Source organism: Eptatretus burgeri, chromosome 11, assembly GCF_056783735.1.
Source record: "Eptatretus burgeri isolate ZD-2024b chromosome 11, Ebu_testis_v1, whole genome shotgun sequence".
Lineage (NCBI taxonomy): Eukaryota > Metazoa > Chordata > Myxini > Myxiniformes > Myxinidae > Eptatretus > Eptatretus burgeri.
Window position 1 is genome coordinate 68,475,329 of NC_140971.1, and position 16,319 is coordinate 68,491,647.

Consider the following 16,319-nt stretch of genomic DNA (forward strand, 5'->3'; position numbering starts at 1 on the left):
TTTTTACATACAATTTGGTAGCAGCGAACGTTATGGAGTTACCACGTGCTATACGTAGCAGACGATGCTTTTCATTCAATTCTCATACTAGTACATTCTGATTAGTGAACAGTGCAAAAATATCAAAATTTCGGGAGGATAAGGATAGTGATCGTAAGGGCGGGAGTTTGGGTGAATTTTCGGAAGCCTCCCGATGAAATCGGGAGGGTTGGCATTGCTGTATTGAGGCAAGATTTGCGGATTGTGGTCAATGCGCTCCAATAATCTCAGGTTTGGGAACTATTTTCTACATTTATTCACCTAATAAACAAAGACCACACGTCGCTTCGCTGATGGTAATACTAAAGGGGTGAGGGAGAAAAAGAAGGGGGAAGAGGTAGAGAGGGGTGGGGGAGAGAGAGTGGGAAGAGTGAAGAGGTGGAGGGGTAAGGAGAGAGAAGGAAAGGGGAATGAGGAGGGGTGGGGGAAGGGGAGATAGTGTGAGGTGAGAGGAGGGAGGGGGAGCGAAGAAAGTGGCGGAAGGGAAGACTATAAACACGGTCTGGAGACAAATTCCCGTCCGGACAAGTCCGGAGACAAACAGTGCCCAGACACATTCGGAGACAAACACCACCTGGACGTGACTGGAGCCAAACTCTCATCTGGACATAACCACTGTCTGAATATGTCCAGAGACAAAGATATACAAAGATATACAGACACACAGACAGACACACAGACACACAGACAGACAGACAGACAGACAGACAGACAGACAGACAGACAGACAGACAGACAGACAGACAGACAGACAGACAGACAGACAGACAGACAGACAGACAGACAGACAGACAGACAGACAGACAGACAGAGAGAGAGAGAGAGAGAGAGGAGATTTGGGAGGAGGGTCCTGCACCAGCAAAGAGAGAAAGAGAGAGGGGTGGGGAAGCAGAGAGAATATGTTATGCTTTATAAACAAAACACACACACAGCCAACATCTGCAATTTTTCGGGAATGGGCAGGGTGGATTTAGTGTGATTACAAACTGCAGTATTTACTGTATACAACCCAGAAACCTTGAGTAGCTTTCACCGAAAAACAACCTTGCATTTACATAGACGTCTCAGGGATATGTTCACAAAGATTAATCTTTATAAGGGACATTTTCACAAAAGCGGGTCAGGTAATGGTAAAGAACAAACTCAAAAATCAACTTTCTTTGATATTCTCGAAAAAGTGCTTGAACCCCTTATAAGGCCCAGAAAAATGTTCAAATGATGTCAGCAACGCACGATCACCGTAAGGCCTCTGCACTGACTGGGAAATATATGCTTGATAAAAATTCTCGGACAGTCTTTACCGTTACCTGACCCGCTTTTGTGAAAATGTCCCATAAACAGCTGCGTGCGATGGGTGGAAAGAAAATTTTGGCTCAGTAATTTAGAAAACAAGTTAATAGTGAAAGCGGGTGGAAATCGGGTGTTATTTCATAACAACTCGCTAAAAATGATGGAGCACGAACCACTCGCTCAGGATGACACAGCACAAACCACTCACTCAGGATGACACAGCACGAAGCACTCGCTCAGGATGACGGAGCATGAACCACTCACTCAGGATGCCAGAATACGAACCACTCACTCAGGATGACACAGCACAAACCACTCGCTCAGGATGACGGAGCACGAACCACTCGCTCAGGATGATGTGGCATGGCAAAACCGTCCCCAGTGAATGAACGATTCGCTCAGAATGACGTCGTGCGATACCACTATCGACAATTGGCACTCGGCAAGTTAATCAAGCACTCCAATTCAATGGTCGATAATGAACAGTTGGCCAGGCTGTTGCTGCATACGCTAAAGGATCCCTTTAATTTTAAAGTCGGTCTTCACCGCACATGCAGCAGTTAATTAAAATATACCATCAGAGATGGGGAATCCCCCGCCGTTGAATGAAAAAGGTCATACATATTGCAGATGAGGGGGTCAATTGGAAACAAGACACCATTTGGTCATCATCTCGAAAAAGTTCCCCAGGGGTGAGGAACGTAGAAACAAAAAAAGAATTGAAATCAGATAAGCGGTTTTCCATTTATTACAAAAAGTTTTTTTTCAAAATGGCCGCCCCAGTCGGCAATCTTAGATCCGGCCACGCCCAAAATCGATAGGGTCCTTCCTTTTCAGGTAGTACATGTGTGACCCAAATTTCAAATCGATATGGCGAACAGTTTACGAGTTATCGCACTCACAGCAGTAAATGTTGACACCCAGCCAGCTTGCCGGACGGACGGACCGCCCCAGTCGGCCATCTTGGAACCGGCCACGCCCAAAATCAATAGGGTTCTTCCTTTTCAGGTGGTACATGTGTGACCCAAATTTCAAATCGATATGGCGAACAGTTTATGAGTTATCGCACTCACAGCTATAAATGTTGACGCCCAGCCAGCCAGCCGGACGGACCGCCCCAGTCGGCCATCTTGGAACCGGCCACACCCCAAATCAATAGGGTTCTTCCTTTTCAGGTGGTACACGTGCGACCCAAATTTCAAATAGATATGGTGAACAGTTTATGAGTAATCGCACTCACAGCTATAAATGTTGACGCACAGCCAGCCGGACGGACCGCCCCAGTCGGACATCTTGGATCCGGCCACGCCCAAAATCAATTGGGTTCTTCCTTTTCAGGTGGTACATGTGACCCAAATTTCAAATTGATATGGCGAACAGTTTATGAGTTATCACACTCACAGCTATAAATGTTGACGCCCAGCCAGCCGGACGACCCGGGTGATAACAATATCCCCCTTCCGCCACGCGGCGGGGGATAATAAAATGAATCTATAAATCCGCCATTTTGCCCTGTCGTCTGTGCACGTGTCACATGGTACGTCGGTTCAGGGTCTGCGCAAACATTATAACGTTATTTTTTTTTTTAACCACATTTGCTTTGGTCCCCTGCAGAGCACCTTGCAAAACCTCTGAAAATATAGACACAGATCTGGCAGACACTATGGATAAGCAGTCCCTCTGGGGAACAGAGTGTGAGGTCAAGCAGAGAATGCATTAAATCATATAGCTCAATGAAACTGTTTAATTTTGGCATGTTCCTACATTTTTTGTTCACTCATTGTGTCTCCAAAAGTAGAAAAAGATAAGTTTAATGCTTTGGTTTTCTTGTGTATGTAGGGAGAAAGAGGGAACATAGCCTTGCTTGCTTAAAGTAAATAGGTATATCATTATCAGCTTAGTTATGACTCGTTATTTCTTTAAATTATCCGATTTCACAACAGATTCCGACACATTTTTTTCTGGACGATATCTGTTCCTCAAAAACGAAATAATATTTCGATGATATACTTTAATTAGCCCGTTAAAGTAGATCGTGGAAAAATCATATCATATAAAGCATAAAATCACTTCAATCTCCTAATTTGAAAACTACAGTACTTACAAAAGCAACGTAAACAACGATTCGTAGCTGTGATGAAGACATTCGATAATATGAGTGAGGAAAGAGGAGAAAAACCAACTTTATCGTGAAGAAATTGTTGTGGCCTGTTCCAAGTCAAGCCGAAAAACATGGCGGCTTCAGACCCCAGCAAGGTTATCCAAGAAACGCCGAAAGACCCCAGAGAGTAAGGTGGCCGAGGATCGCCTATTGAAGGATCGAATTAAATATGGCCGTGAATTATCTTCAAAAGGGGTGTTTTAATTAACCCAAACACCCAATTTTCAGTCATGCACTTTCTTGGAGTTTTCTTAGTATGCATGTAATATTTTATGGTTTTGGAGGTATGGAGAAAGAACACACACACACACACACACACACACACACACACACACACACACACACACACACACACACACACACACACACACACACACACACACACACACACACACACACACACACACACACACACTTATTACCTCCAGCACCGAAGATGGAAGGATGTTTTCACCCCTGTTTCTGTTTGTTTGTTTGTTTGTTTGTTTGTTTATTTGCTTATATATATATATATATATATATATATATATATATATATATATATATATATATATATATATATATATATATATATATATATATATATATATAAATATATATATATATATATATATATATATATATATATATATATATATATATATATATATATATATATATATATATATATATATATATATATATATATATATATATATATATATATATATATATATATATATATATAGCACGATATCTCAAAAAGTTGGTAACGGATTCGTCTGAAACTTGATGGACAAGTTGGGTGTGTGACAAGGCCTAATTGATTAGATTTTGGTGAAGATCCGAATCCAGATCCGGATACGAGATTTATTTCATTATAAAAGTGATTCATCACCATTGAGAGATGGGACTAAAAACGATACATTTATTGGGCCTGGTATGTTCTATTGAATCAGGCATTGCGTGGCAGAGGTATCCGCCCTACCGAGTGCCCTTCGAGTTGGTATATAGATTAACATGGGTCGTCAACACAATAACCCTCTCGAAAACCACAACACCATCATCACCATAGCATTATTGGATCAAGCTTATCATCATATATCTATATATTACTAAAACTCTCATCGAGTTGCGTAGTCGATCTCGTCGAAAAAAATTTTTTTTTGAGATTTGTTCTACCCTTATTATCAGTATTTGAAATGGCGATTTCAGTTAATACAATGGCGATTTCGATTAAACTTGATTGGTAGGTTCATACCATGACCGAGTTGTGTGCAAATGAGAACCGTTTCTATGGACACCACCGTTGCCGAGCAACGGGACTTTGAAATTTTTGAAAAATCATTAAAAAAAAAAAATTTCGAAAATCAAAAATCGGGCCACGAGCGACTGTTGGCAGTACATTCAGCCATATTGTCAAAAATTTCCAGCCGGATCCAATGAAAACTGTCGGAGAAGATAGACTTTGAATGAACCCTGGTCGAAAACAATAAAAAAAACGAAGTTCGTTATATCTCAGAGACTATGAGTCAGATATACATGAAACTGGTATGGTAGGCTCATGGTATGTCCTAGTTATGTGTGAGAAAGACCCGTTGCTATGGGCCCCTCCGTTGCCTAGCAACGGCCGACGACCCATGTCCGCCTCCCGGCTTGTATGAATATATGTATGTATGAATGTATGTTTCCGAAATACAGCCGAAACGGTACACGATAGTGCAAAAATTTTAGTGCCACATTACTCACCATTCGCCTGCGGTGTGCAGTATCAAGTTTCGTTGAAATCGAGCAACAAAAAATTATTTAAAAATAATTCCCGATTCAGTCAAGTTCTCTTCAGGAGTATTTGATCAATGCAAACAACCTCAGCGGTATAGTTCGCTGGAGCTATCTTTTTTTTTGTTTTTCTTGAAATGATTTTTTTTTTCATCAACCGCTCTCACAACGGGAACCCAACGGGTTCACGGGTCGTCTAGTTATTATTAAAGGTAAGTTTCATGATCTTAATAACTCAAGGAAATAAACTCTATTTTATGTTCTTAATGCAGGAAAAGAATACTTTACTTCATGTTCTTAGTGACTTTTTTATTCATGAAAATAAATAGCACAAAAACAATGCACAAACATGTTAATTAAGGGTACAGTGTTGATGTAATATTAATGTTAATTTCGGGTACAGTGTGGACAAACTTTTAACTTGAAGTCCCTAACCTTATTTTCCCCCATTACCCCCGAGATTTGCGGATTTGCGATTCACTGGGATTTTCAAGAATGTCATGCCCGTGAATGGCAAGGCTCTTCTGTATAAACTTGAACACTGCATGGGGTGTCGATGAACTCTTGTTATTCCTTGTTTCCTCTGCCACCGAAGGTGGACTGAGGTTATATTTTCACCCCTGTCTGTCTGTCTGTGTCTCTGTTTGTTTGTAAGTGTGTGAGAGAGCAGGATATTTACCTCCGCCACTGAAGGTGAAGGAGGTTATGTTTTCACCCCTTCCTGTCTGTTTGTTTGTTTGTTTGTCTGTTTGTCTGTTTGTTTGTCTGTTTGTTTGTCTGTTTGTTTGTCTGTTTGTTTGTCTGTTTGTGTGCAGGATATCACAAAGAAATGTAGACGGATCCGAATGAAATTTTGTAGACAGGTTCGGTGTGTGACAAGGACAAACTGATTGGATTTTGGTGAAGATCCGGATCCGGATCCGACTACTAGAATTTTTAAAGTGATTCTTTACCATTGAGAGATAGGGCTAAACTAATGTACAGCACGATATCTCAGAAAGTTGTGGATGTATTCGGACGAAACTTGGTGGACATGCTTTGTATGTGACCACGACGAATTGATTCAATTTTGGCGAAGATCTGAATCCGAATCTGGATACAAGAATTATTAAAATTTTAATGTGATTCTTCACCATTGAGAGATAGGGCCAAAAACGATATAGTACTATCTTCTTCTTCTTTCGGCTGCTCTTGTTAGGGGTCGCCACAGTGGATCATCCGTATGATCCGCATAGTGATTTGGCACAGGTTTTTTGCCGGATGCCCTTCCTGACGCAACCCTGGTTGCCTCTTACGACACAGGGATATGGTACACCTATTTTAACAGGGGTATACACCGGGCCCAGTACACTGGTACTCATTTCGCCGACCTCGGAAGGATGACAGGCTGAGTCAACCTCCTGGTGTGTATTAATTCAAGCGGCCAACAGGGCTTGAACTCAGGACCTTTTGGATCCCAAACCGCTACCCTAACCACTATGCCAACACCAGGCTTAAGTACTATATATATATATCATGATATTTCAGAAATGTATTGGGCCCGATGTGTTCTCATGGATGAGGCATTACGTGGCGGAGGTATGTGCTCTACCGAGTGCCCTTCTAGTTCAAAAAGTTGTGCACAGATTCGGCCGAAACTTTATGGATAGGTTGGGTTTGTAATAAGGACAAATTGATTCAATTTTGGTGAAGTCCGGATTCGGATCCAGAAACGAGATATTTTTTATTTTTTTAAGTGATTCTTCACCTTTGAGAGAGGGGGTCAAAAACGAATAGCATGATGTTACACAAAGTTATGGACGAGTAATGACAAAACTAGGTGGAGGAGTTGGATAGGTGACAAGAACAAGCCAATTTCATTTTAGTTCAGATCCGTGGGGCAACAGTGGGGAACAAAACGTAAACTGTTTCATTTCATTTATTATTTTGCAAATGCATCAACACATACATTGTGCCCCTGCAGGAGTGCTAAAAAGTGAATCGACTCGCTATCGAGTAGCTCTCCTGTAATCGGGACACAGCCTGAAATGACATCACATCACACATCACATGATGCAAGGAGTGGAGTCCTTTACGTTTTTGGAAAGGGATGGAGGGTGGAAGGAGACTGCTGACAAGTTGCAAAACTTCATCCTACTACATTAAATGAGGTGTGGGGGGGGGGTAAGGTGCAAGACGACATGCCAATGCTTCTGAAGGCAGAGGTTGTTTCTAGATTTTTTTTAAATCATGCTTAAAGTGCGCAGGTACATGCACTTTGAACAGCATTCATTTTGCCATGGAATATCACTTTAACACCTTTCCGAAATTTACAAACGAGTCCTGATAAACCAGTGTACGGCCTGACTGAACATGCAAAGAACAGTACATGTTGCATGCGCGCAATGGGCGAAAAATGTGCACGAGTGCAATAATGTTTCGAGTAATTGTTTGTGCGTAAAGTAAATTTACTCGACTTGGAAAGAATTAAGTAGTTTTTGTGTGTGCGAGAATCAGGTAGTTGTCTTGTGTGAGAATGAGCCAGTTCTCATATGTGCACAAATCGCAGTTCCATGTTCGCGATTGAGAGGCCGAGCTGAGCACACAGGTCCCATTAACCCGGGTCTCCCGAGGCACGGCCTAAAGAGCAGCGCCCGCGTTGGCAGGTCAATTAAACGCTTGTCAGATCCACTCAAAGGTCCCGTTACTCAGCAGGAAACCGCACTGCGATGGCAATTACTAACTAGACCTATATAAGTTTTACACGGTAACTTTCCGCGCTCCCGGCGCACCGGCCACCACGAAGCTCGACCACCTCCCCCTCCCAACCCCAACCACCGCTTTGCACCCTTCACTCACCCACCACCAAGCACCCACCCACACCCTTCTGTAAAGGCAGTTAGTGCTTCTTGGCGGCCTCGGAAAAAGCCGCTCTTATGGGCGGTTTCAAGGCGCGGATCCTGACACGACACAGACGTGTGTTCTGTCCCATTTCCTTTCGGCCTCGCACAGCCCTTTCAGCGGCCCTGTAGGAAATGCGCCTGAGCACCAACTGGCGAGCAGATGAGCCCGATCTGGCCTCATCTACACCACACGGCTGCCTTTTGATTCCTTGACAGTTCCTTTCTTCCCAGTTACTACAACAAATACTGCACAACGTCTTCTCCCCGACAACCCGCAACCCCCGTGCCCCTGCGCCAGATATCAATGACAGATCGCAAGCACCAAAAGCCTCCAAAAGCAAGGAACGATCATCAGGCCCTTTTCTGCTAAACCGCCTTTGGTTTGCACACGGAGCTGGCCCGCTGCCCTACCACGGGTGGTGAACCAGACTTTCCAACACAACTAACTCCACGAGGCCAGGAAGATTGCCACGACCTTCTTCTGCTCCTCGTATGTAAATGCAGAAAGTCATCTTCAATTCCACGGTGCTCGGCGATAATCGATATGTACAAAGTCATATATATATATATATATATATGTATATATATATGTATATATATATGTATATATATATATATGTATATATATATGTATATATATATATATATGTATATATATATGTATATATATATGTATATATATATATATATATATATGTATATATATATGTATATATATATGTATATATATATATATGTATATATATATGTATATATATATATATATATATATATATATATTGTTGCGAATTCGCGCCCGCCGGCGTGCGAGCGGCCACGTAACTCGAATCGCAGCACGTCGCCCACCGGACGGACAATTCCGTCGTGACCCTCTCGGACTAACGCCGGGAACTAGTCACGGGTGGGCCTTTCGGCCTCACCACGATCGTGCCAACTGGCCCCCCGCGTGGGATAGGGTTGTTCGCCAAATTCGACCTACCTAAGTACCCACACGGAGGGTAGACCGGGCGATCGCACCTCGCCGCAGGTCGACTTCGGACACGGGCCACTTTAAGCGACCCGTTCCGTACTATCGGGATAACCGAGCGGTGTTATATCGTCGACCTCGACGGTTCCGATGAATTATCGGGCATATTTAGCCCACTACCAACCCTTTATGTGAAGTAAGATGGAGATTCAATGAAAGAAAAGACGAAGCGAAATGGGAAAAACAGTTCAACATAAGTCACATTTATTCCGCGGAAAACGGAAAGCACACATATACAATTACAACAATTATGCACCAAAAGCAAATGTAAAAGAAACACAACAATTATGCACCAAAAGCAATTGCAACAAAAGAAACACAATGCAGATCTACTACCGACTACGCGAGCACACGGCAACACTTACACAGTTTTACTTTACAGACGGCGCCGACAACACATATACTCAAAAGCAAAAGAAAAGGGCCACCCTCAACGACAAGGGGGCAGACGGGCCTGTGGGCCGAGACCGCGTGGAGCCTACCCGTCTTGTGATGAGCCGCAAAATGGCGGCGGTGCCCCGACTCCGCGCTCCTCCGCGGGTTTCGTTGGCACTGCTTGGAATGGGGTGGGAACGGGGCCCCCTTTTCGCACTATCTCAGCGCGGGGGAAACAGGGGGGGGGGTTGTTGATGCTCTGGGGAAAGAGGATAGCTGGCTTGCTTGGGTCCCGCGACGAGCGACTCCAATGCGCCTCAACCGCGCTCCCGGCTTCCCCTCTCTGCAGCTCCCCAACAGACTCCGAACCCCGACAGACCGACTCTCCTCCAGACCCGTCTTGCCTGCTGCTGCCACACTTCGCCGCCGCCACACCTCTCCAACTCGCCCGAGCCCGAAACAGAAACTCACTGAATTCGCCCCGCGCTCGGCGCTTTATAGTACGACAGGAGAAACCATATGCAGATTTCCGGATCAGGATGGGCTCGGGGGCGGAGCCACGCTCGCCCATTGGACGGACGAAAAGTGGGCGTGAACCTCCCCTGATCCTCGAATTTGCATATATCGATTCTACTCCGATGCGCCTGGAGACGGAGCCAAATCACCCCGCGCTTAATGATTGGACGGATCGGAAGTGGGCGTGAATCATTCCTGATCCGACTTCCCCTCGGAAAGGCCGCTCTTTGTACCCGCGGCTCAGCGCGCACCCTGTACGAGGCCAGGACAGCCCGACGCTCGGCGTTCACAAGCGGCGCGGGAATGGCCGCAGAAGGAGAGGTGAAGGTGGTGGAGGGTCTAAAGTGGCGGTCCCTGGCCACGATGACGCTTAGAATGGTGGTGATGCGATGGTTGCGAGAGCGAGTTGTGACGGTAAAGGTCGTGGCTGTTGGCGTTGTTGTTGTTGTTGTTGTTGTTGTGAAGCGGCATTGCGGTTGGTCGTTATTGTGTGATGGCGGTTGAGACGTGGTTGGTTCAAAATAAAGATAGAACAGAAAAACGGCTATCTTAAAGGGTCGCAGCCCGAATGATTGACATTTCTTCCCTCTAAACAACGGGTTTGGGGCTAACTACACATGTACTTACAGAGATATCTCACCTACGGGACCTGAATGGTGGTTTGCGAATTTCCTCAACCACAACAATACATATATATATATATATATATATATATATATATATATATATATATATATATATATATATATATATATATATATATATATATATATATATATATATATATATATTGTGTGTTCAAAAAGTATCCAACCTTAATTTGTCGTGCATAAACAAATGAAGCTAGGGAGGCGTGGTTTGGTGCACGTATGTAGGCGATCCTAATCCGTATGCATGAATATTTTCCCGCCTGCAGAAGTTGTCAGTCACCGACAGATCGCCGATGAGTGAGGAAGTGTAAGTGAGCTTTTTTTTTTTAACGTTTTTACAGCCATTTTTCCCTGCTGTGCAGGGGTTGGGCTTTTTCTTGAGGCAATGTTTTATGGCCGGATGCCCGTAACGGCCAGTATGAATGGAGCACCATGAGTGAGTGGAGCCACGTGTGCGAGGGAGGTGGCATGCGTGAGTGAACGGCCGAGTGCAAGGGAGACCGTGAGTGTGAGAGAGACAGCGTGTGCAAGGTCGCTGTATGTGAGGGAGATGTCGGTCGGCATGTGTGAACATTCAACCGCGTCTCCCGGTGTGAGTTTAATGGTGAGGTGTGTTAGCGTCGTAACACGCAAGTGTGCGTGTGTCGAATGGAGACGACGACGGCGACAGAGGGACAAAAGCCGGGTAGCGGCTGCAGCTGTTTCGGGAACCGTGCCGGGTTCACCCAGCAGCGAGCGCGAGGTCCGTGCTGTGCAACGCACGAGGCCCCCACGTGCTCGCTTGCGAGAGTGAAGTCCGTGCACGTGGGGTTGGAATCCAGCAGGAGGGGTATCCCTGCCGGATGGTACCGTCCAAGGAGGGACGAGGTACACGTGCAGCTGCATGACGTCACGGGCAGGTGCAAAGTGCGCGAGCTGTGAGTTGCCGCGCTGGTGCTGCGCATGTAAAAAAAAAAAAAAAAAAAAGCAAGCCTCACTTTCGGGTGCACGGGATTCCCGGGCAAGGGGTGGAAGACCCCCTTACCAGGGCACAGGATGGAAACTAGTTAGGGGGAAGGGTTAGCTTAGCTAGACTGACTTCATGGGGCAGGGGTAAGTCCTCATGGAGTCCGTGGAATGGATGAGTTAGAGGGATTGTAGCGGGATTTAGGTTGGGAAATTGATTAATGGGATTATTTGGAGACAGAGACAGACTTGTGGATGTGTAGGGGGGACGTAGTTTAGCTACGTAGTGTTAAAAGGAACGTGCTACTAGTTTAAGGGACGACGTGGGAGCACGAGTTAGTTAGGGGAGGTAGTTAGAAGGATGGCAGAGTTCAGCGGTGAGTGTGTTGAAGAGTTGGTGAGTGAAGTGGAAGCATGTGCTTGGTGAGTGAGTGAGGCCAGCGGGTCTGTGTGAGTGGAGCGAATGGGGAATGCATGGTGCGATGAGTGATTGGGGGGGAGGAGTGACTCCCGCCCAAGGGACCCCGGGGTCAGTGTAGAGTGAGTTAGGGGGTTAGTTAAATTGAAAAATGGAAGTCGTTTTGTTGTTGGTGGGAATGTAGGCTCGATACCCATTTGGAGGGGTGCAGGAGCCCTGTTGACTGGCTGGGAGCGTGGCTGCGAAAGGTGAGTATCGCTGAGTGGGTACCCCGGGCACCAGGCTAGTCGGCCGTAGTAGGCCAAGGGCCCATGGGGGGCCGGGATAGCGTAGTGGGCACGGGTGCGTCTGCTTGGTGCGGGGGTCCGGGGTGCCATTAGCCGTGTGGGCAGAGTTGTGGGCACGGGTGACCCTCGGAAAGGGGCCCGGGAAGCCAACCTGCCACGTGTGCGTTTCAGGGGAGGTGCCATGGGGGGCACTCCCCGGTGTTTAGGGAGCTGGTAGGCTCGGAGGCAGTGTAGTGCCCGAGGGTGCCATAGCGGGAGATTCGGCAGAGGGTTGTGCCTGCCAAAGGGAGCCACGCGTCCCAGCCATGAGACCGTGTGAGGGCACGGAAAGAAAATTGGGGGGCAAGGCCTGAAATTGTGTGGACACCAACACAGGCAACGGGAATCTGGGTTGTTAGAACCAATAGTTTAAGCGAGAGGCGCTTGTTGAAAGCCCCGGGGTAGTTTAACAGGTTAATGGTTAGGGTAGATTAGGAAGTGTACCCCTCCGCACCATCCATCCCCTCGCTCTCGTTGTGGGCCGCTGGACCCACTTTGGGTTAGATCGCTGAACTCTGGGGAGGCCATTCTGAGGCTTGGATTGGGCCTCGACACAGGACGCTAGCTCTCCCTTATTCCCCTCCGGGAAGGGAACGTAGGGGTTGGGAGTAGGCTAGGTGACAGGATAGGTTAGCCGAACAAGGACAGTACAGGGGGTTAGGGGACGATTTATAGTGGGGAAGTAAAAATAAAAAAATAAGTTGGGGCTAAATTGGGGTTTGACAAATTAAGGGAGTGGGTATAGACAGTGACAGGCAAAGGCGATCGGTGGGAGGGAGACTGTAGGGTAGGTCCGAGCCCGCCTTCTGAGTGGCCAGCACCACCGCACTCCCTCCACCAACCTCCACTGAACGGCAAAGGCTGGCCAGCTTCATTGGCAGCTGTTGTTTTGCTGCAAGGCCTGTGCCGGCTGGATCGGCTGCAGCTGCTGTGCTGCAAGGCCTGTACCGGCCGGATCGTCTGCAGCTGTTTTCTGCAAGGCCTGTGCCGGCCAGTTCATCTGCCAGCTGTGTTTGCCTGCAGCGGCCTTGGCTGCAGGCTGTGTTTGCCTGATCACCTTTGCCATGCCATGCCCACTGCCCCTGTTCACCAGCCCCGTTCAATTTTTGCTTTGCCACCCCCCTGTTCATTGCCATGTGCGCCAGGATCAGAAAGCAACAGTTTGCAAGCTGCGAGAACTGCCCTGTTGGCAGCTACAACACGGGCCTGCAGTGGCGGCCCGTGCACCGTGTTTGCCTCCATCCATTCATCCATCCATTCGTTGTGTTCATTGCGTGTGCCACTTGAGCTGGCACGGAGACTGCGTTTGTGCAGCCCATGCACCGTTGTGGTTCACTGCGTTCAGTTCAAAAGGGAAGGCCTTGGACTGCGTGTGAGCAGCCAGCCACGTTCCCTGTCACCTGCATTGTTTTGAGCCAGAGACTGCATGTGGGCAGCCTGGCTCCCTGCTAACTGCTTTTCTTTTGCAGAGTTCAATGATCCTGGGCCATGGTTTAGTGTAAAATTTGTAAGTTAAGGTTAAGATGTACTGTACATATGAGTGCGCCCCCGGCATGTCTGTCTTAGCGCCGGCAATTTTATTTAAGTCGTCCGTGTGAGTGGGTTTGTTTAGGTAGTTACTCAGCCCTCAGGTTATTTATTTTGGGGACACGAATACCATGAATGTCGCACTCAGGGATCCGTAGGTAAAATGTCCTAGGGGAAAACTACACATGATGGCACACGAAAATTTGACGACTCGGGACGAGTCTGTAAAAAGGGGAGGGGGTAGTGTTGTGGTTGACGAAATTCGCAAACCACCATTCAGGTCCCGTAGGTGAGATATCTCTGTAAGTATATGTGTAGTTAGCCCAAACCCGTTGTTTAGTGGGAATAAATGTCATTCATTCGGGCTGCGACCCTTTTAGATAGCCGTTTTTCTTTTACTATCTTTATTTTGGACCAACCGCCATTACTACCACCACAACCACCACCAACCGCATCTCGACAACCACAGCCACCTTCTCCAGAACCGCCTTCACAACATCCACCTTCTCCACAACCGCTTTCACACACCAACCACCAACCGCAACGCCGCTTCACAACAACAGCAACGCCAACAGCCACGACCTTTTCCGTCACAACTCGCCCTCGCAACCATCGCATCACCGCCATTCCCGCGCCGCTTGTGGGCACCGATACTGGACTCGTACAGGGCGCGCACCGAGCAGCGGGTGCAAAAACACCAGCCTTTCCGAGAAATCGGATCAAGAATGATTCACGCCCACTTCTGTTCCGTCCTATCAGCGAGCGTGGGGCGATTTGGCCCCGCCTCCAGGCGCGTCGGAGTATAATCGCTATATGCAGATTCGCGGATCAAGAATGATTCACGCCCACTTTTCCTCCGTCCAATGGGGGAGCGTGGCTCCGCCCCCGAGCCATTCCTGATCCAAAAATCTGCATATGATTTCTCCTGTCGGACTATAAAGCACCGAGCGCGGAGCGAATCGAGGCAGTTGGGAAGAGTTGAAGAGTTGAGTGTTTCGGAAGAGTTGGAGAGTTGTGGCGGCGGCGAAATCAGTCGAGAGAGTGTCTGTCGGGGTCCGGAGAGTCTGGAGAAGCCAAGGAGCTTTGTGGAGGTCTGCGCTCGTGTCAGAGTCGGGGAGCTGCGGAGAGGGGAGGCCGGTAACGCGGTCGAGGTCGCAGTGGCGTCGCTCGTCGCGGGACCCAACCCAGCCAGATATCCTCCTTCCCCCGAGCATCAACAACCCCCCCCTGTTTCCCCCCGCGCCGAGATAGTGTGAGAAGGGGGCCCCGTTCCCACCCCATTCCAGGCAGTGCCAGCGAGGCCCGCGGAGTCGGGGCGCCGCCGCCATTTTGCGGCTCACCACCAGACGGGTAGGCTCGACGCGGTCTCGGCCCCAGGCCCGTCTGCCCCCTTATCGTTGAGGGTGGCCCCCGTTTTCTTTTGCTTTGGAGTATATGTGTTGTCGGCGCCGTCTGTGAAGTAAAACTGTGTAAGTGTTGCCGTGTGCTCGCGTAGTCGGTAGTAGATCTGCATTGTGTCTCTTTTGTTGCATTTGCTTTTTGTGCAGAATTGTCGTGTTACTTTTACATTTGCTTTTGGTGCATAATTGTTGTGATTGTATATGTGTGCTTTCCGTTTGCCGCGGAATAAATGTGCTTTATGTTGAACTGTTCTTCCCGTTTCGCTTCGTCTTTTCTTTTATTGAATCTCCATCTTACTTCACGTAAAGGGTTGGTCGTGGGCTAAATACGCCCAATAATTAATCGAACCGTCGAGGTTGACGATAACACCGCTCGATTATCCCGATAGTACGGAACGGGTCGCTTAAAGTGGCCCGTGTCCGAAGTCGACCTGCGGCGAGGTGCGATCGCCCGGTCTACCCTCCGTGTGGGTACTTAGGTAGGTCGAATTTGGCAAGCAACCCTATCCCACGCGGGGGGCCGATTGGCACGATCGTGGTGAGGCCGAAAGGCCCACCCGTGACTAGTTCCCGGCGTTAGTCCGAGAGGGTCACGACGGGATTGTCCGTCCGGTGGGCGACGTGCCGCGATTCGAGTTACGTGGCCGCTCGCATGCCGGCGGGCGCGAATCCGCGCCAATATATATGTATATATGTATATCTATATGTATATATGTATATATATATATATATATATATATATATATATATATATATATATATATATATATATATATATATATATATGTATATATATATATATATATATATATATATATATATATATATATATATATATATATGTATATATATATATATATATATATATATATATATATATATATATATATATATATGTATATATATATATATATATATATATATATATATGTATATATATATATATATATATATGTATATATATATATATATATATATATATATATATATATATATATATATATA

General features: G+C 46.7%; 1 protein-coding gene and 1 long non-coding RNA gene across 3 annotated transcripts in view; one reads left to right on the top strand and one right to left on the bottom strand.

The window, feature by feature from the left end:
- Positions 1-3,593, bottom strand: part of LOC147017294 (uncharacterized) — a 134,541-nt gene extending 130,948 nt beyond the window's left edge. Inside the window, exon 1 of one of the 2 annotated variants that reach the window (XR_015049735.1) lies at positions 3,513-3,593. Coding sequence is in view for 1 of the 2 variants with exons in the window: in XM_085847929.1 (XP_085704055.1) it covers positions 3,434-3,475 (42 nt within the window). In the remaining variant the exon portion in view is untranslated. Of the gene's footprint in view, positions 1-3,433 lie in introns of both variants that reach the window. The other variant, XM_085847929.1, reaches the window with a different exon arrangement.
- A 1,709-nt stretch (positions 3,594-5,302) lies between these two features.
- The window catches only part of LOC147017295 (uncharacterized), a 76,768-nt gene continuing 65,751 nt past the window's right edge, over positions 5,303-16,319 (top strand). The window contains exons 1-2 of the long non-coding RNA XR_015049427.1: positions 5,303-5,460; positions 7,212-7,398. This is a non-coding gene — a long non-coding RNA (uncharacterized LOC147017295). The remainder of the gene's footprint in view (positions 5,461-7,211; positions 7,399-16,319) is intronic.